Here is a 25,637-nt window from a genome sequence, read left to right as displayed (position 1 = left end):
CCTCAGGTTGTACTCATACATTCCAAGACTATGGTTTGCTTATTTCTCCTTGTGGGGTCTATCCTTGCTTAAGAGGCAATGCTGCAGTCACTGTGAGTCTGCAACATCCCACAAGAGGACCCTAACAAGATGAGCTATAATACACTACTGTGCTTGGGTTTGAAACACCTCCTATAGAGTTGAAATAAAGTAGCTAAATATGTTTAATAAGTCAACAGTGTGACAGTATAATGAAGGATCAAAAATGATGACGTGTAAAAGAATGGTTAAAGTAACTGAAGATATTTAATCTAGAGAAGAAAAGACTTGGGAAACACATGATAGCTACTTTTAAATACTTAAAAGGGCAATCATAGGGAAGAGTGACTAGATTTCCTAACACCCATGGTAAAATTTATAGAGGTATACTGTTTGACTTGATATAAAGGAAGATTTTTAAAAAATGACTGTCTAGGAGTGCTCAAGAAGAGTCAGATGACCAGTGATTGGGAACATTTCATAAGCAGGAGCAAGTAAGATCTGAGCCAGTTCTGTTGGCAGGGTGTCTGTGGTGTGTTCCTCAGTTAAGTAAGTACTATAAGCAGCTTCAGTGCAATGAATTACCATCACCCCGTTGTGGGCCTGGGTGTTGGGTACTCTAAGGAGGAAGTTAGGAAGGCAGTAATATTGGATCCTGGAATATAGTCAGACAGGAGCCTTCATGCAGATACCCTTTCCAGTTCTCCAAACACCCACTCACATGTGGTCTCAAAAACACCCAGTACCTTTACTTAAGTTTTACCCACTTCACAATATGCTCAATATGAGCAATTTGACTCCCAAGCCTAGGTCAGGCCTGAGTGTTTCTCGTGAGTCATAGTTTTATGCTGAGGAGACTTGAGAGTTTGTGGAGGGAGAACCCCCCTGCCCGCGGGGGGCCGTGATGACAGAAGAAGTCTGTGGAAAGAGAGGGATCTAAGGAGTCCTGGGGAGGCAGGTCTAAAGGTCCAGGCCTGGCAGCATCACTGTCCAGGAAAGCCCCAGTTCCCATGGCTGTGTGCACGGGGCCAATTGTTCTCGGCAGACTTCATCCTGAGTGTTCTGTGGGGACCATGACTAGGGACCAGGCAGAAGGCGATGGCTGGTTGGAGGGAAGCCAGGCCCTTTAGTGGGGGAGGCCAGCTGGAACATAGCATTGAAGTGGGCTCGGCTTTCAAGCTGCATACGGTGGCCCAGTGGGCAGGTGAGTGCACGGACAAAATGGATCCGAACGAGCCCTGACTGCCCCCCAGAGACCAGCCATCCGTAGGAGTCCAGGTTTGGGCTGAAACGTACCTGTGAAGAGAATAGAAAACAAAAGAGATGCTCACAGTTGTTGCTTTAGGGTGAGTCTTAGCTGTAAGAGCAAAAAAAAAACAAACAAAAAAAGAGCCACAATCTGAAAGGATAGGTGGACCACGATGGGGTGAGAGGTAGGAATGAGAAGACAGTGAATGAGGTATGTCTATCATGCTCTGGAGGATGAGAGTGCCGGAGCTGTTTCCCCCCCTTCACCGTCTCCATTACCTTTTCATCTCCCATTTCATTGCTCACAGGCGCAGAGTTGGGAGGAAATGAGATGAAGGATGGCGAAGATGAGAGATAAGGTTTCTACCTTATGAATAGCTTCCAGCTGCAGCCGGTCCAGGCAGAGCCGCGTTTGCCCCTCTCCCTCCTGCATGCGCAGTATTGGTTCTCTGTGGGGCAGACCGTGGAATGAACCCTGGGGAGGAGGGTGTAATAGGAGAGAGAAAGCGAGCAGCTTCTTAGTTTTGCATCTTTCTGCTGGAACTCCTTAGGATTCCCTACTATACAAGGACTCAAGTTTTTTACTTTTTCTAACGCCACACCCATTCTCCTGGCCTCAATTTACCAAATCTGTGTCTTGAAAGAGCAAGTAGTGATGGTTGACGGTTTCAGCGTAAGTTCGAGCCTTGGGAGGGTTGGGGGCCCCGGATGAAGCAGAAGAGTGGTCCTGATCTTCAGGACTGTCCTGATATGGCATCAGATCTGCTTTATATATAGGCTAGAAAGAAGAATGTTAGATTAGGTTCTATAATACTGAAGACTGAATAAAAGTAAAAGAGAGAAAATTGGTTTGGAGCAGGAAAGACTGTAAGTAGTATGTTTAAACATATGTTCAGATGCACGAGGGTAGGGGAGATTATGTACAGCTCTATTCTAAGACTTCCAGGGAGAATATCAGGGCTGGGAGACCTAGTACTAATTTGTACTCTGCTGATAATTGGTAGCACTAATTTGAGAGGTCATGTGGATTAGGACCCAACAGATGGTGCTGCTATTAAATATTCATATACGTACGAATCTTCGCTCTACAGGTCGTTTGACATTTATTGGGTTCAGCGCCATATCAGGCAATATAGCTGCAATGAGCTCCCCAGATATATCTCCTGCAGCTATTGTCCCGAGCCAGTCGGATCCTGAAAGACTCTAATAGGAAGAGAGAGATATTTTTCATTCATTCATTCACTCATATTTATTCAGTTCTGTGAACTGGTAACAACTTCACAGTCTGAGGGGGGAGAGACATATTTGCACAAACAAATATGAGTTTATCATAACCCATATCCCTGAAGATACAATTACCACACACCTGTCTTCTCCTTTTATCCAAAACTACTGCCTCTGGGACTTCCCCAGTGGTCCAGTGGTAAAGAATCCGCCTTCCAATGCAGGGGACGCGGGTTCGATCTCTGGTTAGGGAACTAAGATCCCACATGGCGCAGGGCAACTAAGCCAACGTGCGCCACAACTACTGAGCTCACATGCCTCAACTAGAGCTAACGTGCCACAAACTACAGAGCCCACGTGCCCTGGAGCCTGCGCACCACAACTAGAGAAGAGAAAACCCGCACGCCACAACTAGAGAGAAGCCCACGTGCTGCAATGAAAAAGATCCCACATGCCTCAGTGAAGATCCTGCGTGTCGCAACTAAGACCCAACGCAGCCAAAAAGAATAAAATAAATTTAAAAATATTAAAACAAAACAAAACAAACAAACCAAAAAAACCACTACTGCCTCTTTCTGACCACCACTAGGTGAGTAAAGGAAACGTTTTCCTGTGTAATGAAGGTTTGGAAGAGAGGAGCTCACCCAGACAGTGCCTTTTCGAGGAGCAGTGAAGTAGGCCTTGAAACCAAGGTAACCAGCATCAATATAATGAATTCCACAGAGTCCATAACTGTAAGAGAAAGAGAAAAGAAAACCTTGCTTTTTCTAAGATTAGATTCATTTCTTCCCCCACAATTCAAACTCAGTGAAACAACCCTCAACCCTCCTCTCCCCACAGCAATCTGGCACAGTGCACCCCAACCCTTAGGGCTTGCCCCCAGAGCTCCTCCTCTCTCCATCCTGCCGTACGAGGCATAGCAGTTGTCCTGAGCCACAGTGACGCCATTGTAGGGGAGCAGCCAGGCCAGCTCTGTGCTCAAGAAGCGCTTGATAGAGTTTATTGGTTCATAAGGTCGTCGAAGGTCCCAGAATTTGATTTTCCGGTCGCTCCCTGCAGAGACTAGGAAATGACTGTGGAAAGATGGGAGAAGAGGGAGAGGATCAAATCTGAACAAGCCTGGAAGAGTCAGCCTGTCCCAGTCTTCACCTCCCACCTCCACAACTCTCCTATTCTATACCTGTTAGCTTTGCACCATTGAAGGGTACGCACAGCCTGGTCATGGGCTAGGAAACACTGGAAGGGGTAGAGCTTCAAGGAGCCATCAGAGAGCCGTATCCGCTGCAGAGGCGAGTTCGTGGGAAGGTTCCAGAAAACCACCATGCCTGAGGTAGGGACAGAATGCGTAGGTATTAGAGCCAGGTTCTCCCTTCTTGTTCTAATTCCTTTCTCTGGCTCCTAGGATCTATGTCTTCTACTCTCAGACCTGATGCCTTATGAAAGGCTATAGGGATCATGATTAGCTAGCCAACATTCCCTCTATGGTTTGAAGACTCAACCTGATATTAGTTCCAATTCTCATCAACAAAAGTAATAGCTTAGTCTGAGATCTGCAGTTGAAAGATAGGTTGAATGAACCCAGTGTCCTCTACTCCCTACTAAATAAAAATAAAGGGATTTTTTAAAAAAGCATAAACCTTCCAGGACAAGGGTTTGCAAACTACAGCCCATGGGCCAAATACACCTTGCTGCCTATTTTGGTAAATAAGTTTGACTGGAACACAACCACACCCATTTGCTTACCTAAGGTCTGTGGCTGCTTTCACTTTTTAATGGCAGAGTTGAATAGTTCCAACAATGGCAAAACAGCCTACAAAGCATAAAATACTCACTATCTGAACCTTAAGAGAAATGTTTGCCAACTCTGCTCTAAGGCAAAGAGAACAGGCAAGGAGCCAAAAGCAATAAAATGTAGAGGAATAGAAAACAAATGGACAAATAGAAACTAACTCAGCTGATCCAAAACAAGCTGACCCCTGACCAGGCTGGCAGAGGACGAGGTAATCAAAAGTATAACTTTGATAAAAGTGAAAGACAAATTAAAGAACAATAAGAATTTAATAAACAAAAGTGGGGGAAAGCAGGACTTCCCTGGTGGCGCAGTGGTTAAGAATCCGCCTGCCAATGCAGGGGACACGGGTTCGAGCCCTGGTCCGGAAAGATCCCACATGCCGCGGAGCAACGACGCCCGTGCGCCACAATTACTGAGCCTGTGCTCTAGAGCCCGTGAGCCACAACTACTGAGCCCACGTGCCTAGAGCCCGTGCTCCACAATAAGAGAAGCCACCGCAACGAGAAGCCCGTGCACTGCAACAGAGTAGCCCCCGCTCGCCGCAACTAGAGAAAGCCCGCGCACAGCAACGAAGACCCAACGCAGCCAATAAATAAATTAATTATTAAAAAAAAAAAGTTGGGGGAAGCATGTGAAGCTAAAACCCCTTTTATACATAAACTCAGGAAATGTAGCATCTATGAGCCTTTTTGAAAAAACTTGACAGTGAATTACAGCTAAACAATATAAGTAATTCAGCAATGGAGGGGGAGACCGAGATCAAAGGACTGGTGGAGACAGGCAATCATTTTCAATATAGAGTTAAGATTAAGTAACTCTGGGAATTAAGATAGCAAAACAGCACTGAGTATCACATACCTTGACAGTGTAAGAACAAGACCACCAAAAGAAACACAATTAGGAGATCGTGAGAAGGATGACAGGAAGCAGTGTAAGAGTGCTAATTTCCTTATCACCCTAGCAGAAAGTCTACTGGTGTGTCTAAAAGTGAAACTGTCATTTAAAAACAATAACAACCTAATAACGCCAATTACTTAATATTATTTATAATTTTTTACTTTTTTCCCTTTTAATCTTAAAAGTATCTTTATGGAACTAATCTCTCTGTGGTGAAGGAACATTTATTGGGAGCTTAACTAATTTTTCAGTTTCACTTGCCTTTTCCTTCCATGAAGTTAAAGTATAATTAAACTTAATACCTTTTAATTTAAAATAGTATCTAGAGTATGATCCCATTTTTACAGAATTCTTTATCTCTCCATCTAATCTTTTTATCTTTATACCTGCATAGAGAGCAGCATGAAATGATGTTTATCTACTCAATTATTTCTTTCTGAGTAGAAAAATTCTAGTGACTTTTTTTCTCTTCTTTGTATTTTTTTACATTTCATGAATAGTTTTAAGTATATAATGTTGAACACTGAATCAAAAAGGAAACAACAACAGAAAAACAAGCATATATAAAAGTTTAAAGAGTGGTAGCTCCTTATGTTCTGCTTTGCTTTTCACCATTATAATATCCAGCAGCCAGGTGGTGGTGGGGCCGGGTGGGCATCCAAGCGAGGCTAAGGCACTGACCACACTCAGAGGGGTCTGACGCTTGCATAGACCCCACCTGAAGGGTTGCCACACATTGGACCTGCAGGGACAGGAGAGACAAGGCTAGGATTAGGGATAACTACTGTTTGGAACAAAGGCTCCAATCCTTGTTTAATCCAGCAGGAGGTGGGAGATTTTTCAGGTGGAAGGAGACTCGCTGTGGAATCAGTAAGGGAGGCTCAAGAAGATGGAGCCTTGGCTAAGGTAGCAGGTTCCTCACTCACCTTATAGATGGCAGGCTTCACTGCATCTGTGAGGGAAGAAGAGCAGTAACTGACACTCTGCATCCAGAGGACTGAGGTCCTAATCAGGCCTTGCTCTTAGACCAGCACCCCCAGCCCTTTCAACCATGCCCTTCCCTCACACTCTTCTCTTTTCACCATCAAATGGATGAACCTGCCTCTATCTGCCCCCAGATTCGCCTTTCCTCCTGTTCTATCTGGTAGTGCCCTTCCTCCTATCAGAATGGCTAATCCCTCCACTCGGCTCTCGTCTCATCCCCTCCTTTTCCAGAGCGTGGCTCATTTGGTTACCCTCCCCTTCTCCTGCCCTGTCCACTTTCTCCCTCCCTATTGGGTCACTCTCATACGCACATGTAAACATGCACTCGTCTTCTATCTAAATCAAACGAACAAACCAAAGCCTTCCTTTACCCATTATTCTTTTTTTTTTTTTTGCCGCGCCACGCAGCATGTGGGATCTCAGTTCCCTGACCAGGGATTGAACCCACGCCCCTGCATTGGAAGCACGGAGTCTTAACCACTGACTACCAGGAAAGCACCCCTTTACCCCTTTTTCACCTCCAGCCACCGCCCTCATTTATATGATCCCCTTCACAGCCAAACTTCCTGAAAGAACTGTCTATACATTTCTGTCTTCACTTCCTCACCTCCCACTCCCTCCTCAGCCCACGCCTAACACCAGACCACTGAACAGGGGATTTCTCAGGGTTCAAACCTAGGTGCCCTCTTCTTTAATTACTCAGTGCTGTTGAAAAACAAATAAATTCAACCACATAGGAGCTGCATTTCCCTGCCCCTTCCTCTTTGTGCTCACCTTCACAAAGGTGAATATAGAGGGAGAACTCTATATTCTCTCCCTGTCTTCACAACAAAGAGAGTGTGTTTACGTGTATGTGTGGTGGTGAGGGCAGGAGAGGTGGAGGACAGGATCCGGGGGAGGAAGAGGAATATGGCAGGATGTGTGGTGGTGAGGGCAGGAGAGGTGGAGGACAGGATCCGGGGGAGGAAGAGGACTATGGCAGGATGTGTGGTGGTGAGGGCAGGAGAGGTGGAGGACAGGATCCGGGGGAGGAAGAGGAATATGGCAGGATGTGTGGTGGTGAGGGCAGGAGAGGTGGAGGACAGGATCCGGGGGAGGAAGAGGACTATGGCAGGGGAGACAAGCCCCAGGCGCAAGCCTCAGCCTTCAGCAGCTCTTTGCACGGCCAATTAACTGCGGTAGCAAGAGGGGGAAGACCTGAGAGCACAGGAGAGCAGGGAAAGGGGGGGAGATGAAAGGTACTGTGCTGAAAGTGGGCAGTTACAAGACTGCAAAAGAGAGGACTGCATGCAGGCATGAGGTCAAGAACAACACGTGTGAAGTCAGAACGGGAGGAGTGACTCGGTAAGGCTTTGTACTGCAGAGACTGGGCCTGGAGGACTTTCAGGGGAGACAGAAAGGCCCTGCTAAGCTCTGGCCACAGCTCCAGCAGCCCCATTCTCCTTGCTGTGCTACTCACCTAGGGGCTGCTGAGCCAGCAGGGCCTCGGGATGGGGCAGACTGAACAGCAGCACCTTCCCGTCTGAGCAGGCAAGAGCCAGGAGACCCAACCGGGGCAAGAGAGGCGCCTAGAGGGTGAGACCAGATCTGCACTGAGGCTTGCTGCCTTCAGGCACCTCTCAGAAAACTTTTCAGGTTCTGGTCCCTGAAAATATGATATGGAGTTGCTGGAAAAACTCCACCCACCACTCTCTAACCTCCCTCCCTCCAACTCTGGGAAGACCCAGGGCCCCTTTGTCCTGGCTCTGAGTCCTAGGGCCATCCCACAATCAACTGGGAGGTACCTTCCGAGGGGTGCCTGGAAGTTCCCACGCTCCACTGGGGCAGAACTTGAGGTCCCAGATGCAGCCGTGGTCACAAGCAATCCCATAGACAAAGTGGGCTCTGTTGTCAGGACTGAGAAGAGAAAGCATGTGGGGAGAATGGGTGGGAAGGAGGGGCCTGGAGCTGCCAGAGCCTGCGCTCCCCTTGTCTCAACCCAGTCCGAGCCTTGACCCCTTCCCCGGCCCAGCCCCATCCCTCTCTCCTCCTCAACCACCCTCCAATGGCAGTGTCCCAGCCCCACCTCACCAGCTTTCTTGCTGCAAGGTCCCAAGGTCCCAGAGCTGGAGCAGCCCAGGGCCCGAATGAAGCTGGCTCAGTGGGTGTGTCTCATTCATGTCAGGGCTGGAGAAAAGAGCCACATACTGCGAGGCTGCTGCCCCCTCTGGCACTGGGCACCAGTCCAGAGCCCAGAGCGGTCCCCCCGTAAAGAAAGACACATCCCAGCGCTCTGGGTGTGCTGTGATAGAGCTAAATCTAGAGAAAAGTCAAAGATGGGATGAAAAAAGGAGTTAATAAAAGGTAGTACGAAAAAAAAAAAAAAAAAAAAAGGTAGTACGGACTTCAGTAGGTGAATGGATAAACTGTAATACGCCCAGACAATGGAATATTATTTCACACTGAAAAGAAATGAGCCATCAAGCCATGAAGAGACGCGGAGGAGCCTTAAATGCACGTCACTAAGTGGAAGAAGCCCACCTGAAAAGGCTACATACTGTACGATTCCAACTACAAGATATTCTGGAAAAGGTAAAACTATGGAGATAGTAAAATGGTCAGTGATAACCAGAGGTGGGGGAGGTGGAGGATGAATAGGCAGAACTGAGCATCTTTAGGGCAGTGAAAATACTCTGTATGATACCATATTGATGGATACATGTCATTATACATTTGTCCAAACCCACAGAATGTACAACACTAAGAGCGCACCCAAAGGTAAACTATGGACTTTGAGCTATTATGATGTGTCAGTGTAGGTTCATCAACTGTAACAAACGTGCCACTCTGGTGAGGGATGTTGATAATGGGGGAGGCTGTGCATGTGGGGGGCAGGGAGTATATGGGAAAAACCCCCTCAATTTTGTTGTGAACCTAAAACTGCTCTTAAAAAAGAAAAAAAAAAGAAGAGTAATGCGAACAGAATGGGAGCTCCACCTGGAGCTCCTGTGAACTGACTTAAGCAAGCACCAGAACATCAGTCACAGTCTACAGGTGAAACCAGTCCTAGCCACCATTTGTATCTTCCTCCTTTCCTTCCCAAAGTCTGTCTAGTCCTAGGCTTACCTTCAAAGATGACAGGTTGTGCATTCTGGTTTACTACAGTGTTCTCTCTAGGGCCAGTTTGTCTAGGTCTATCTGAGTAGATGTGACCTTGAAAACTGGTTTTACCCTCAACCTCCCTAGGCGCCCTCAGTCTGGCCAGCAGCGAGAAGCACTGCAAATTCGAGAGGGCTGACCAGATCTAGCCAGCACTCCTACCCTTGGGACCAATTGGACCAGCATTAAGGGAAGAACAGGGCCAATCTATCATCCCTTTCAACATCCATTTTTCATTTTTCTGTCTCCCAGAATCAGAAAAAGATGTGCAATCGTCACCTGTTTATTCGGTAGAGTGTGCCATCTTCAGGAAGTCCTTCACGTTGTACAGAAAACAGTGGCGACTTCTCCTCCTGGGGCAGGTAGTGAGCTGCCTCACTGGGGGAGGGCAAAGGGAATAGCCTAAATTTGGAAGAGTTTCATCCATCCTGGGATTCCCATTATAAATCTAGAGTCCTCTGTTACCCTTCTGTCTCCAGTGGTGTCACCCCCTCCTAGATTTCAAAGATGTTTCTTCAACTTACAGTTCAGATAACAATTGCCACTTCCAGGCTAAAGGAATCCATTCTGCAAACTCCCAGTATGAATGCTTCTGTTCTCGGCTGGAGAAACAGAAGCATCATGAATGAAGGAAGAGAGAAATTCTAGAGCAGCGCTGCCCAATAGAAGTTTCTGTGATGATGGGAGCGATCTATTATCTGTGCTGTGTAACACACTAGCCACCAGCTGCAAGTAGCTACTGGGCACTTGAAATGTGGCTAGTGCAACTGAGAAACTGGACTTTTAATTATATGTAATTAATTGAAAATGAAATTTAAATGGCTTCATGCAGCTAGTGGCTACCATATTGGACAGCACAGCTCAAGAGCTCTTGCTTTGGACTTCCTTGGTGGTGCAGTGGTTAAGAATCCGCCTGCCAATGCAGGGGACATGGGTTCGATATCTGGCCCGGGAAGATCCCACATGCCGTGAAGCAACAAAGCCCATGCGCCACAACTACTGAGCCTACGCTCTAGAGCCCCCGAGCCACAGCTAATGAGCCCACGTGCCACAACTACTGAAGCCCACGTGCCTAGAGCCCATGCTCCACAACAAGAGGAGCCACTGCAAGAGAAGCCCGCGCACCGCAACGATGAGTAGCCCCCGCTCGCCACAACTAGAGAAAGCCCGCGCAGCAACGAAGACCCAAGGCAGCCAAAAAATAAAATACAATAAAATTAAAAAAAACAGAGCTCTTGCCTTTGGAGCAGTGCCTTTTAGTTATGAATGTCTTCACAGTGTTCTACCCTGTGAGTGCCTTCCGCCCTTCCCACAGCCCCACTGCTAGATCGTCCTTTGCACTCCTCCACCACCCTTTCATCCCCAGTCCCCATTCCCCAAGTCTCACAGGTCCTTGGTGAGATGAAGGCACTTCCAAACAGGAGCCATGATGTGATTTGGTAAGCCATTGGGAGCCACTCCCCGGCAGTGTGGCTTCTGCTTCTGGGGATCAAATTGAAGAAAGTGTAAGGGAGAGAATCGTATAAGCTGGAGAAAGTCCCCAGGAGACCGCTTTCCCAACTTTTACTTTTCTTGGCATTACTTCCTCTCCAACCTTTTACCTATCAGCATCTTAAAAGATTTGTATCTCAACCATTACAATGACTTCTTCATCTTCTGCTCTTATTCCTCCATCAAAACCGCAAAACCTGCTATCTGTTTTCTGTTCATCTTCCTTAGCGTGTCTCCATGGCACTTGATTCAGAGGACTCCTTTTGCTTCTTGAAACTCCTGCCCTATGGGGTAGTCTCTCCTTATTCCTCCCTCGTCTCTAATATTCCTCCGCAGGCTCTCCCTCCTCTGATCCATTTGGTCAGTGATGGTATTTCCCAGAGTCCCTCTGTCCCCTCAGCCCTCAATACACGTACTCCTCGTAATTTCATCCCATGTCTCATGGCTTTGACCACCATTTTAATGCCTGATTATCAAGTCTGCATCTTAGTAAATGTAAACTTTACTCAGTCTCAACTTTTCTACAAATTCTAGACTCAGTGTGGTGCTGAGCCATATTAGAGCCTGAGGCAAAAGGGAATATCAATTATACGGTTGCTATCTTTATTTAAATTTTTGATATTTTCTTCACCATAGATTTGTTGCATTAATTTTGATTTTTAAAATGTTGCATCGAGATATTTATCTTGATTACTGGGGGTTTTGGTGCTCCCTTAAATGTTGCATCTGGGAGAAGTAAGGCACTGGTCCCATATATCTGACTGGCAAAGAGACGTCTCCAGAAGGATGGCCCTTGATCTACCAGCACCTCCAACTTGACATGTCAGAAAGTAAACTCATCACCTCGCCTGCCCACCTTCCCCCCCCCTCCAGTGTCCCCCACTCTTTCTGTGTTCCCAAGTTCAGTGTATGAGAGCACCATCAAAGCTGGAAACTCTTACTCCTTCCTCTCCTTCAACTCCCAACTGCTATTAATTCTCTTATATATCTCTTTTATCTGCCTCCCCGTCTTTTCTTCCTTCACTGCTTAATTTAGGCCCTTACAACCTCTGGAACTGGAGAACTGAACCTGTCTTCTTTATTGTCAACTGCAAATTAATCTATTTTCCTAACTGATCATGTTATTTTTCTACCTAAAAACCTCTGTTGTATAGAGTTTCTGTTTGGGATGACAAAAGTTTTGGAAATGGATAGCGGTGATGGTTACACTACATTGTGAATGCACTGAATGCCAACGAATTATACATTTTAAAATGATAAATTTTGTTTTATCTATTTTACCATAATTAAACAAACACACACACCCTTTGTTGGCTCCTATCAATTTTAGTCCTTTCATCCTCTCTAGTTTAATCTTCCCCACCACTTTACCACAGGCCCTATGCTGCAGCCACAGCCAATTTCTGGGAAAACCATCCTCTCTGGCAAACTTCTATTCCTTTCAAGACCTAGCTCAAGTATCATTTCTCCATGAAGTCCAAGCAGTTAATCATCCTTCCTCTATATGCCTAAAGCATATTGTTCACTCCTGATGCAGCACTTATTACACTGTGAGCTCTGTAAAGCAGGACCTTGTCTTATTCATGCTTGTGTTTCCTAGCATAGAGTAGATGCTCAACATATGAACGAATAATCTTGTTTAGTTACACCCACAGCCCCTACAATCTCAACTGTGTTTGAAGTTGCTCTTTTTTCCTTTTACCTGTTTTGGCCATCCTAGTTACTAGGCCAAAGCTTTCCTCCTAGGCGTCCTGCTGACCCCCTAATAATCCTGCTATCCCCATTCACTTTGTCTATTCAGGTTACCCCTGAAGTGGATCCTCGTGCGGTGCTCCGGGGCACTGTAGGCTCGGGGTCAGACGAGCTCTCACTTGGGGCCTCACTTTCTTCTCCATCTTCAGCCTCAACCTGGAGAACGAAGTCTTCGTCCCGTGCAGTGTCATCCTCTTCTTCTCTATAACGACAGGCTGCCTGCTGCTGGCTCTTCTTGGGTTTGGTGGGGCTGCTCACCTTGGGGCTCTCAGGACAGGACACTGGAGCAGGCAGGGCTGTTGAGAGCTCTTCAGCCAGTTCCTGAAGATACAGAAGTGCCCTGTAGGATAGGGCAGAGTCAGAGCAATACACACAGACACTTAACTGAGAGCCCACTTTGCCCGACACTTGGCTGATTCTTATCTCACTAGATCCTCCCAGTGACCATGTGAAGTGGCTATTAATTTCCCTTCCCCTTTGATAGATGTAGAAAGAGAAATCCAGGAAAGTTAAGTAACTTGGCCAAGATGATTCAGATCACATATGTGGAATCTGAACCCAGGTCTTCTGACTCCAAGTCCAAAACACTTTTCACTCTACCACAGTCAAAGATCATTGAGGGCGAAGGGAAAGAATGGAAGGGCACATATATACTGACATATACTGGGCAGTAAAATTGCAATGAAGACTTGGAGGACATTGTGAAAAATGTGATAGGATATGAGGTACAGAAAGGAACCTCCCAGATAGACAAATTTAACCACAGATAAACTTGCTGTGGTAAGAGCTAGAAGACTGCTCAAGTCCCCAGAACCCAGATACCACCCCTGCTTACCTGACACCTCCTCACAGTCCACTCATCTCTCCAGCATCTGCCCCACCCTCATCCCTTCGCCCAGCCCCCCTCCACCAAGCTGTGCCCCAGAATCCTTACACTTGGGCAGCCCTTCGGCGGGGTCGTTCCCCAGGAGGGGTCTCAAAGTCCTCAGGGGGCCTCTTTGGATGTGGAGACTCTGGCTGATCTAGGCCTTTTGACAACTTCAGCAGTAGCAGATCTGCCTTGGACTTTCGACCTCGTTTCTTAGGCATGGGGGTGGACAGAGGGTTGGATTGATCTAAGAGACCAGGAACCCGAGGGGCTGATGGAGAATTAGGCTGCTGGGGCCTTTTGGGGCCTTTCCGTGTCCTACCACCTCTCTTCGGGCCAGGCTTTGAGGCCCTAGGCTTTGGGACCTTTGACATCTCTGAAGAAAGATCTGTAGAGAAGAATATGGGTCTGTGAGATGGGACCAGAGCTCAAGCCTCTTTGGAACAGATTACACCATACCCAGGTTTGTAAGGTCCTATGAGCTCAACCTGCTCTCGTTCAACTTAAGCTGAGCATGGGGAGATAAAAAGCTGAAAGGTCAAGGGACATACCTTGCTGTTCCAGTCTGGAGAGGGTTTCCTGTTCTGGAGGGAGCCTCCTCTCATCAAGAGAATCCTCAAATCCAGGCAAAGGGGTAGGTAATGACGTCTCTATGGAAGCCTCCACACTGGTTGTTTCTGAAGAGGCCTTGACATCAAGCTGGTTTAGCACCTCTTGTCCAGGAGAGTCTACCACAGTCATGTTCCCCACGGGGCCGGCCTCCTCCAGAGCAACACAGCCGACCCCGTAGGGATCCATCAGCACCCCCTAAAATGGCTGCGCCTGCATACAAGAGACATACAAGTGAGTAGAAGGTAAAAGCTATTTGCACTGGCTCAGATTTTTCTACTTTCCTGTCTTTCTCTTCTCACAACCGTTTCTCCAACCTCCCCCCACCTTCCCCACCAACAAGAAACCCAAGCTCTCTGATCATTCATTCATACAGCAGTAATTACTAAGCATCTTCTACATGTCAGGCACTATTCTAGGAACTGGTAACATGACAATAAGCAAGGCAGACAAGGTCCCTGACCTCACGGAACTCACATGTTAGTGGAGCTGACAATAAACAAACAAACGATAATAAAGCTACCATTTATTAAATGCTTACTATGTGCCAAGTATTGTACTAAGTGCTTTATTTAGATGATTTAAAGTGAGTGAACAATTATTTAACTCCTCTCCCTGAAACCCAATGAAATGAATCATCCCCTACCCTTCAAAAAAAAAAAAAAAAAAAAAGAGAGAGAGAGAGAGAGAAAATCACCTGTTATGAATGATGAATGTAGGAAAGGGCCACAAGTTTCTAGAATAGACTATAAAGAATAGCTGCCAGATACTATAAAGTTTACATCAAATTGAAGGAGGACAGGATGACGAGATCTGACATCCACCTTTGTGAATATTAGTCAAGGTACAGATTTATTTAAGAATAAGTAATTCTCTAGTGTCCTGCTAGCAATCGTTCAGCTGGATGGGGGAGGTGGTAGCCTATGAGACAATTAAGGAGCATCCTACTAAATTAAGAGACCATTTTCACACTGAAGAATAGACTAAAAAATGGTCATGAATCTTCATTTTCTTCAAACCCAGGAAACCAGCTGTGCAACCATGGACCAAAGTAAACTGACAGAGATAAACAATACACTGACTACCAAACCAAAAACCTGAGCAACATAGAACTCTGCAAGGGCCCAGTTTTTGGCCAGAAAAACCTACTTGTCTGTAACAAAAGGGAAGAAATAGCTCAGATCCCAGGAGGAACCTCTCCATAGGTCTATATATGTCTTAAGGATAAAGAACTCATCAGCCTCAGTGGAAAAGTGTGCTAATACAAATACCACAAGAAATATCATACAAATTAAAGTTTCCAACTGTCTCTCTTGAGGAAGCTACAGTCTATCATTATAAACTATAACAATAGCCAACTCTTTAACTCAGGTGCTAAGGATACATTATAACATCATATGCTAGGGATATAATATAACACTATCAAGGTAAATAGAGGTCAATGAGAATCCACCTACATTGTTCTCTGGTAAACAGCAAACCCTGAGAGAACTACTCCATTCAAAATTAGTAATAAGCAAAAAGGATCCAATGGGACCTATGCATAGTTACTATGGAAAGAATAAAAAGGACACAAATGAAAAAGGTGAAAAGTACCCTTTCAAAGAAAGCCTCCAGAAAACAAGAAATTTTCCAACAAAAGCTTCTATTCTTTCAAAAAAGCCAAAGGAAAAAAAAAAAAGAACAAAAAAGCCAAAGAGACTGTGGAATCCAAGATTTAAGAGACGAAAGAAGAGATAAAACAATGGCAAGGCAAAAAAAAAATGAGCTGGCAGTCATAAGGAAAGAAACTGAGTAAAAGAATAAAATCAAAGAAATGAAAACCAGAGGAGAAGCAAAATGCTGAAACTATATGTACTACTGAAAAGACAATCAGTGATATGAAAGACATGTTTGAAAAAAACCACAGGTTGTAAAGAGATAAAAGTGATTAGTGAGAAGATGATACGGATGAAAAGAGAAAGTGGGAAGCCAACATATGAATAATTGATGTTCCTGAAGAAGAGAGAAGAAAAATGGGAACAGAAAAAAAAATGTTCAAAGACCTAACAAAAGAAAATTTCCTGAAATGAAAACTAGAAATGCGTACTTTCCTAACATAAAGGAAGATCTCAGTCTATAGATCAAAAGGGCTTATGGTGCAAAAGGGAGACAAAAATCAATAAATACTCATCAAGACCAAGAAATACAAGTGAAGATACTAAATTTCTCCTACAAAGAGAAAATAATCAGGTCAGCCTCAGAGTTCTCAGAAACATTTGATGTCAGAAGATAAAGAAACATTAAAAGGATCAAGAGAATTCTTTACTTAACTGTCATTCATGTAAAGGTAATGGGATGACATTCTAAATATGCAAGTTTCTAAAAAAATCCACTTGAAGACCTAATTTAGCCAATGAAAGATAAATCAATATAAAGAACTTTCTAGTGGAGAACTTGTGTTATTAAAAGGCTGGTAGTAAGGATTTAACCCAGTGACACATCATTAACTGTGGTAACTACAGGTATAGAACAGACTATAAATTAAAAATTTCAATGCCCCACAATGTAAAAATACCAATATTCTGATTGTAGTAGATTGGGGCAAAAGAAGAAGTATCTTAATTTTGCTTCTAAGGTTGACAAATTGAAAGATATAGGTTTACTAATACCATTTTTTTTGGGGGGGTGGCACCGTGTGGCTTACGGGATCTCAGTTCCTAGACCAGGGATTGAACCCCAGCCACGGCAGTGAAAACCTGGAATCCTAACAACTAGGCCACCAGGGAACTCCCTACTAATACCATTTAGATGTTTAATAGAACTAAAAACAGTATACTATATTGCTTCCAAAATACCCAATAGGGCTAAGAAACGGAAGGAATTTTCTAAAAGACCACAAAATAAAAGATCATTAAAAATAATGGAAACACACACACACAAAGAAAAAAGAAAAAAAAACAACACAAGGGTGACAGAAACACGATAAATAAAAGGGATTTATTACAGGGTATTAAATGGTTCACATCAGTGGTTCTCAAAGGGTGGTCCCAGAACTGGCACATCACTTGGAAGTCAGTTAAGTGCAAACTTCCAGTCCTACCCCAGACCTACTGAATCAGAAATTCTGGGATGGGGCCAGCACTTCATGTTATAGCAAGCCTTTCAGGTGATTCTGATGCATACTCAAGTTTGAAAACGACCTGCATAGAGGATCACTGGAAGGGTTGGGGAAAAAACGTTTAGGAACAAGTACTTGTCAAATTGAGAAGTTGTTTACAGCTGCTGGTTCAAGAACCACATGGCTTCTCCTCTGCCATGGTGGGGAGCCAGAAACTGGCTGAAGAAGCCCCTGCCATAGCTGATGGCTCCGTAAACAAGCTGCCTCTGCAATAATCAGAAAGTGACCAACTGAGGAAGACTCTTCTCTGGCTCCCAGATCCAGAGCCGTACCACTGCCACAACCTGCGACAGCAAAATGCATGCCTTCTGGCCTGCCTCCTCTCTAAACTCAAGTCCAAATTTGAGTTCTTCAAGAGCACATTTGATTGGCAAGGCCTAAATCATATTCAGAATCTTGGATGGAAAAATTCCAGGAAATGAAATTTCTAGCTTTCCAGGCTCTCAAATGGAGGGTGCTCATTCTCTCACATCCCACTTACCCCAGGGTAGAAAGTAGGATCAGTGTTTTCTCAACTCCTCTCCAGTGTCAATTCTTGACCAATAGTCCTCCCCATCTTGTAAAAACCTTGTTCCTTCCAAGCTCATAACATTCAGCTAAATCACTGCTAGTCACTCCACTGTCACACCTGAAACTTGTCAGCATATAAAACCTTTTAACCTCTAAAATCACTAAGACACCCAATATCTGATCACAACCTCCCATCATTACAGCTAGATTGCTCAACTACTATCACTATATCTATTCTTTAACCATATTAATTAATCCACTGATCTCTCCAATTTCTCCCTATGTCAGCCACATACCATGTAGTTTAGACTCCTTTATTTTAATCAGACTCTTGTTGATATTACAAACTTCCTTTCTTTTTGTCTTTTTGTTCCATAGGCCCGGCAAAATTCAAGCCTGGATGAACCAATCACCCATCTTCTCCACGGGAGCATCTAAGGTAGTTGAGCACTAGCAATCACACGTTCTCTCTAATCAGCTCCCATACCCTCTCTCCTCCAATGTCTGATCCCCTAGTCCTCAGCAGATAACTTAGCCTCAGATTTCTGAAACAATCAAAAACCATACTTCAATTTCTTGTCAGATAACCTAACACTCCCTGCCTCTGAGCACCTCATCCACTTTCTAAAGCCAAACTTTCCACTTGTGTTCTAGTCCCATGCCCCCTCCTGCCCCACCCAAAGAAACTGAAGATGTTTATCCTTTTCCTTTCCATTGGCTCCTTCTAAACAGAATTTAACGGGAATCCCCTAGTGGTCCAGTGGTTAGGGCTCTGCGCTTCCGCAGGGGGCACGGGTTCAATCCCTAGTGGAGGAACTAAGATCCCGCATGCTGTATGGTGTGCCACACCCCCACCCCCCGCCAAAGTAAATAAAATATGTGCCTCGCCAAAATAAATAAATAAAATAAAATTTAAAAAATAAACAACATTTAACTATTTTTTAATTTTCATCTTAACACAAATACAACTATCCTTCAACCCACAGTTCTCCAACTAATATCCTCCTGCCCCTCACAGTCAAACTTTAAGAGTTGTCTGCCCTTGACGTTTTAATTACCCTGCTGCATCCTAACTAGGATATTGCCCTCAACTCATCACTGAAGCTAAAGTGATCAATAACTGTTGTGTCAATTAGTCCAATAAACTCTTCTCAGTCTCGTTTAACTTGACCTCTCAGCAGCACCAAGGCTCCTTACCACTTGTTTCTTGAAACATTCTCTTTTCTTGAGAAGCAATTCAAGTGCAGTAACCTTCCAGATGTTTACAAAATTTCCTCAGTCTTTTACAGTTGTCTTACACCTATTTGGTAGCTTTTTTGCTTGTTTGCAAACTCACCACTTTTGTCTCTCCAAAGTATTCAGTTTAGTTTGCTTTCTTTTCTTTTTCAGAATTGTTTTTATAAAATCTTTAGTTGATACAAAATACTTATAAAATAAGTGTAGAATATAAAGAATAACAATAAAACACCTGTATATCTGCCATGTTTCAACTTACTTTTAATAGAAACAGTAACTCTTACATACTCAAATTTCCTTAAAATTTAAATATGTCACAATTATATAAACATAGTGACAAATCAACTGATATTAAAAATGTTCGAACCAATACAATGACTCTTGGCAAGCATTCAGTTCAACTAGTTAGAGTGACCAGGCCTATAGGAAAAAAACCTACAGGCTTCGAGAATTCATTGTGCCATGGGCATCAGTTTGTATGCTTTACACAGGAAATGGAGAATGTCAGTTAACAGAGGCAGCTAGTTAAATGGAATCAGTTAAGAGAATTTCTACATGTCTTAAAGATTTTTCCATATCATTTTCCCACATACATCTTTTTCATTCTTCTTAGTTACTATATGGTGTTCCATAGGATTATAGTTTATTTGGATATTTCCCATTTAATGGACAATTGGATTATAATATTATTACAAATAATATTGCAATGAATATTCTAGTATAGATCTCTTCATTAATGAGAAATTATTTTTCTAGAATAATCATCTGAAGTGGAATTACTGTACTGGGTTAAAGGGTATACACATTTCAAAATTTAACAGATACTGCCAAACAGGTCACCAAGGTGAAAATCAATTTATACTCTTACTAACTGTAAAAATGGGTATACCCTTTTTACCACCCCTTGTCAATCTTTGATTTTTGCCAGTCTGATGGTTGAAACAATTCTTCCCTACTGTATTTATTTGCATTGTCCTGATAATAATTGAGATTAGCAACTTCTTTTTATATGTTGGACATCTATGTCTTTTATGAATTGCCAATACACATAATTTGCCCATATTTCTATAGGACAAATTGATCATTCCTTATTGATCTGTGCAGTTATTTATGTTGCAAATATTTTCTCTCTGTATCTACCTTTTAAAAAAACTTTGCTCATGTTTCTTGCCAAACTGAAGTTAAATTTTATGAGTTAAATTTCTCAGTCTTCTCCTTTATGGCTTCTGTTTGTGTCTCTTTTTTTGGCCATGTTGCATGATGCGGGGATCTTAGTTCCCTGACCAGGGATCGAACCCGTGCCCCCTGCCGTGGAAGTGCAGAGTCCTAACCACTGGACCACCAGGGAATTCCCCTGTTTGTGTCTTAAAAAGGCATTTCCTACCCTACTGATATAATATCAGAATATAAAATATCTTCTTTTATTTTCTTCTAATAATTTTTCTAATTTTGGATTTTACATGTAGCTCTTTAGTCCATCTGGAATTTTCTTATCATAAGAGATACGGGTATTTACTTATTCCATATCTATCTTCCTTAAAAGTTTCAAGAGATAGGGATCTTGTCTATCTGACTCACTACTGTATCCAGAACCTGGTACGTGGTAAGCGCAATAATTAACCTTTGTTGATTGAACAACTAACTTCTCAAGGTACAAAAATCTCTATAAGGATTCACTTCTCATAGAAGGCATGGCATTGTGGTTAATTTCCATTTTTGACTTCACAATGCAAATTCTGGACACAAGTAAGGGATGTTGAGTAAATGTGTACCAGAGTTTATAAGACTTTGCATCTGCACCCCAACTTGTCTGGTTCCCATGCTGCTCCAAGGCTGCCAGCCTGATCTCCCCAGATGTGGAAAATGATTAGATAACACTGCTCCTCAAGTATGGAATTACTTTACACACACTGTTTGGTCTAATACATTGTTTCCCAAAGTGTTCCTATGGTACAACTGATGGTATGCAAGATGATTTCTGAGATACAAAAATGAACGATTTTATTTGACTAATTGTGTTTTTATTTTAACTTGTATATATAAAAAAAAAACTATAACTAGTCCATGAAACCTATGGTTTCATCTACATTGTTTAGATCAAGACTAAAGCACTTAAATCTTAAAATTAAATCAATTTAAAGAAAATTACTAAGAAAACAATACTACAGTTGATAAGAAGGGGTGGCCAAAAGAGACGAAGGCGCAGGAATGACAGGTTTGTGTAACAATATGCCCCTGGGGCTATAAGGCTTGGCCATACTCTGCACCCCTCTAACAAAGTGAGTTACCACGGGTGAAGCTGAAGTCACCACCTCTGCCTTCCCCAACAGAAAGCCAAGTTGCTGCGGGATAAAAGGACTAGATTGGGAAACATAACTGGCCCCTGGCTGCGCCAATGAGGTTGCAGCGCGCGGGGCACAACCCCCAGGGTTAGAAGAGCCTCACCGAGGAAGAGGCTGGAACACAGCAGAGTGAGAAGACCGACCCGCTACCACTCTAGGGGTGACCGCCTGCCCTTTCTCAGTCCTGGGCGTGGGGTAGCTTTCACCACTAGCCTGTTCGGGAAGCGAGCCCTGAGTTTCGTAAGGCTGAGGACTACGGTAGGTTCGCAGAGTCCGAGCGTTGCAATGTAGGCAGCGCCGCGGCCGGGACACAGGATGAGGTGTTACGGACACCGCGTGGGGAAAGAAGGCGAGACCCGAGGAGAGCAGAGATGGGGGATGCACGGTTGCCACCGTGGGTTAGGGAGGTGGGGACCACGACGGTTTCCGGAGGAGTTTAGGGGCTGGAGGTCGCGATGCTGTGCAGAGGCGGAAAAGCGGAGCCGGAGTTGGTTCCCAATATCTTAGTGCTACCGAAAAAGAAGTGGGGTGGGGGGGTAGTAATCGTGGGGCCCCGCACATCCCGCTGTTGTACACTCACCCTCACCAAAGTCCTTCCGGAAGTCCAAGTTCGAAGATGGCGCCGCCTGTCTGGTCGCCGTTTTATGACGAAATCTGGTAGCTACTCTTCATTGACGTCCCCCCAGTGCACAAGGTAAACACGTGGGCTTGGTTGGGAGTTTGTGCCCCAGGACGTTTTCTATTAGACTATGTATTCCATAATGCAGTGCGGCGAGCGACCCCGAGCCCTGTCGCAGCGGGCGCAGCTCCCGGGCCTTAGCGGCGCAGGGGATGCCGCTGCACGGCCTTATGGGAATTGCAGTGTCCCGAAGGGAAGACTGACGCCTGCGCGGTGACAGTCGTCGCGCCCCCGCCGGTTCCCACGCGGCTTCTACTCGAGCATTGAGAGTGCGGGTGCCCAGGCCTGAGTGTCGCTCCCGAGCGCGGAATCCTGGCTTTCTGTCGAGACTACCGGCCTGTGGCGGGCAGGGCCGGGCTGATGTGAGAGGATTGACCTGCAGCCCCGCCGTCGAGCCGAAGACTGGGAGACAAAGGAATCCTTGCCTCGGGGGACGACTCCGGCTTCCCCCTCAGGGCAGCCCCCAGCAGATCCAGCCACTAGTGAAGTCAAGGATGGACCCGAGACAGAAACACAGTGAAAGGGAAGAGCAGTAGAAAAGCCTGGCATGGGGACGCTCTACTCAAGTGATCCTCGGGCTTGGACCCTCCCCTTGGTCGTAGGCCTTGCCCCACTCCCTCCCTGGGAGGTAGGATGCTGGTGGAGAAAGAATGTAACAAACTTCCGCCCTTTCCTGAGGCATTTAAAGCTGTGTAAATCTCACAGGTCTCCATACAACGAATAGTGGAGTTCAGGATGTATAAACAAACAGGAAAGGGTGGGGTAAACCAATCTTTCTCTTACCAGATAATCTCATCTATTAAATTCCCTTGGTTACACAAACCATTTAAGAAAAGCATGGGAGAAGCTAGCTAAGATTTAAAATCTGGAGCAAGGGGACTCCCATCCCATTTGCCCTAAGTGGCCTAAAGACAAGCTAAGGCTGCGCCGTGGCTTAGGACTGACTCCTTTGTGAGAGTGCAAAATCGGGTGCAGTCGAGGCTGCAGTTCCTCTAATACGGAGTATCTACAATGCTTGTCCAATGGACAGCTCTCAACTTGACAACTTCAAGCATTTATTTATTTTTCTATTAAAAATTTTTTTCAAGCATTTATTTCTGTAATGAACAAATCTGACTCTTCTCCATTCCTGTTGCCTCAGATTAGTCTATCTTTGACTTCAGCTAAAGCAAAATCTTTTTTATACTAATAGTTGTATTTATTTGGGGGATAAGACATTCACATGGCTGAAAATTCAAAAGATACATAGGGTATAAAGTGAAGAGTACCTTTCACCTCTGTGTCCAGCCTCCCAGACCACATCCACCCAGGCAGTTTTCTTGTTACAGGTCCAAGATACTTTCTGTATTTATACACATGCAAATACATATATATCTCCACCCCCCCTTTTTTTTTAACCTTTTGGCCATGCTGCGCATGTAGGATCTAGTTCCCCAGCCAGGGAGTCTTTCCCCTTTTTAATTCAAACAGCAACTACACACACTGTCCTGCACCTTACTTCTTTTGAGTGTACCTTGGAGACTATTCCATTTCTCTATATAAAAACCTTCCTTATTCTGTTATGATTGCTTAGTATGTAATTATATGAATGTAGTATGATTAGCCCTTGTTATTATTAATGGATATCCAGGTGGTTTCCAGTCTTCTGCTATTATAAACAATGCTGCTATAAATAACTCTATCTAAGCTACTTCAAATGTGCAACTATATGGCTAGCATAAGTTCCTAGAAGCAGAACTGCTGGACCAAAGTTTAGGTGCATTTGTGATTTTGATTGATAGGCAGTCTTTTTTTAATTGATCTGGTTCCCTGCCTCTAATCTCTACCAGCTACCTTTCTAAAGCACAGAGCTGACCCTGTTGAACCTCTGCTTAATTTTGATGATTGAGTGGTATGCTCAATATGTAAAAAAACATGAATTCATCATGATCTTTATACAGAGAAAGGCAAAAATTCAACAACTTCTCATTGTATGCCACTGGAAGTAACCAGTGATCAATCCTGAAAACTGGCAATTAAAAGGAAAGAATTAAACATTTATCTTGCCTTCCAGTATGAATTGTAATTCAGAATAGTAACTGATGAGAGGGAGTTCTTTATAGAAGATTATCAGCTAGTACGTATGGAATGATGTAATTAGGAAAAAAAAATTTATCATGTTGCATCCTCTAATGAAATAATTCAGGCAACAATAAAAGTGGATGAAACCACTAAATGAAAGTTTGTTGGGAAACTTTAAAACACCTGGACCCATTCATCACTGAAAATGGACCAACCAACCTGATGGCAAGGCAGTATGAAACATACTCAACCTGGTTCCTGGCACAAGTCTATGTCATGAGAAAAGAAGGGGGGTTGGAGAGACTGCTTTTGATTACAAAAAATTTAAGACAAAATAACAACATGTAATATATGGATTTGTTTGGATCCTGATTCAACAGTAAAAACCTGCTTTTGAGACAATCAAGGAAATTTGATTATGGATTGGACAATAAGGAAGAGTTTAATAAGTGTAATGACGTGGTAAGCTTCCACATTTTTTAGAGACATACTGACGTTTGGAGGAGTAAAACGATATAATGACTGGGATTTGCTCTAATACAACTTCAGCAAGGAAAAAAAGGGAAACAAAAAGCATATGTGGCAAATCTTGGTAATTACTACATTTGGTGATGGGGATTCTTTGTATAGTTCACTGTACTTCTATGCTGCTTGAAATTTTTCAATAAAACAAACACACACACACAAAATGGATACTCTAACATTTTTTTTTAGGCTAACCACAATGGTTAGACTCTCACAACCTGGACCCAATCCAACCTACGTTAGCAGCTGTATCACTAATTGTCCACATAAGCCGCAGTTCTAGCTTTACCACACTACTTGGCACTTTGGAATTGGCCAGTCACTTTAAAGCCTATTCTGTAGTCTGTTTAAGTTATTTCCTCTGTTGATCTGCGTTCTCATTCTTTTCCAACTGGGAAACTTCTTATCCTTCAAGACTAGGTCAGATGTTACCTGTGAAGTCTTCTCCAACCTCACTAGATCTCCTGGCAACATCCTGGGTTGCTTCCAGTGAACTCTGTTCATACTACTAGTAGAATGTATCTCATACTGTAGATATCATCTGTCTTCCTCCATCATGATGAGTACTCCTTAATGGCAGATAGCATAAAAATTACGGGCACAGTCTCTAGATCCAGAATGCCTGAGATCACATGCCGGTTTAGTTAGTGTTACCTTGGGCAAGTAACTTAACCTCTCTGTGCCCCAGTTTTCTCATCTATAAATCACACTTCATAGAGTGGTATTAATCTTCCTAAATGGATAAGAAAGGGACTACAACAGTTTATGACACACAGTAAACACTCAATACTAAAGATACAAAATATTAATATATTAATGTGTAACTATTTAATATAAATATCAACATATTGGTTTAACTTAAATATTAATGTAATAATAACACTAAAATACTAAGGATAGGACTCTTATTTGTCCTTATTATACTTTTCCTCATATCTAGCTCAGTGTATGGCACATAGATGCTCAATAAATGGTTGATGACTTGGATAGTTTTTGGTCTCCATACTGACCTTCACTTTGGCCCCAAAGCACTGGCATGGAGGTTGGTAGCAGGTGCTAAGAGGGGCTGGAGAGTCTGGACTCCTAACCTAAGCGGTGGCGAT

General features: G+C 43.9%; 1 protein-coding gene across 2 annotated transcripts; it reads right to left on the bottom strand.

Annotated features, from left to right (window-relative positions):
* Nucleotides 1–742: 742 nt before the first annotated feature.
* Nucleotides 743–25,627, bottom strand: GTF3C2 (general transcription factor IIIC subunit 2). 2 transcript variants are annotated; one of them, XM_036873287.1, is made up of 20 exons: nt 25,545–25,627; nt 21,850–25,103; nt 13,964–14,234; nt 13,479–13,800; nt 12,599–12,884; nt 10,689–10,783; nt 9,826–9,903; nt 9,581–9,679; nt 8,234–8,461; nt 7,948–8,059; nt 7,623–7,731; nt 6,106–6,131; nt 5,792–5,921; nt 3,671–3,815; nt 3,402–3,563; nt 3,135–3,222; nt 2,341–2,469; nt 1,892–2,044; nt 1,634–1,741; nt 743–1,314 (listed from the first exon to the last, which is right to left on the bottom strand). In XM_036873287.1, the coding sequence occupies exons 3-20, from the start codon at nt 14,208–14,210 to the stop codon at nt 1,096–1,098; spliced, it is 2,736 nt and encodes a 911-aa protein (XP_036729182.1). In that variant the 5' UTR covers nt 14,211–14,234; nt 21,850–25,103; nt 25,545–25,627; the 3' UTR covers nt 743–1,095. The 2 variants fall into 2 exon arrangements, with proteins under 2 accessions (XP_036729182.1, XP_036729181.1); XM_036873286.1 differs by lacking the exon at nt 25,545–25,627 and having other exon boundaries at nt 21,850–25,540.
* Nucleotides 25,628–25,637: the final 10 nt, after the last annotated feature.

The sequence above is a fragment of the Balaenoptera musculus genome, chromosome 13 (genome assembly GCF_009873245.2).
Source record: "Balaenoptera musculus isolate JJ_BM4_2016_0621 chromosome 13, mBalMus1.pri.v3, whole genome shotgun sequence".
Classification (NCBI taxonomy): domain Eukaryota; kingdom Metazoa; phylum Chordata; class Mammalia; order Artiodactyla; family Balaenopteridae; genus Balaenoptera; species Balaenoptera musculus.
This window is presented reverse-complemented; position numbering and strand designations above follow the sequence as displayed.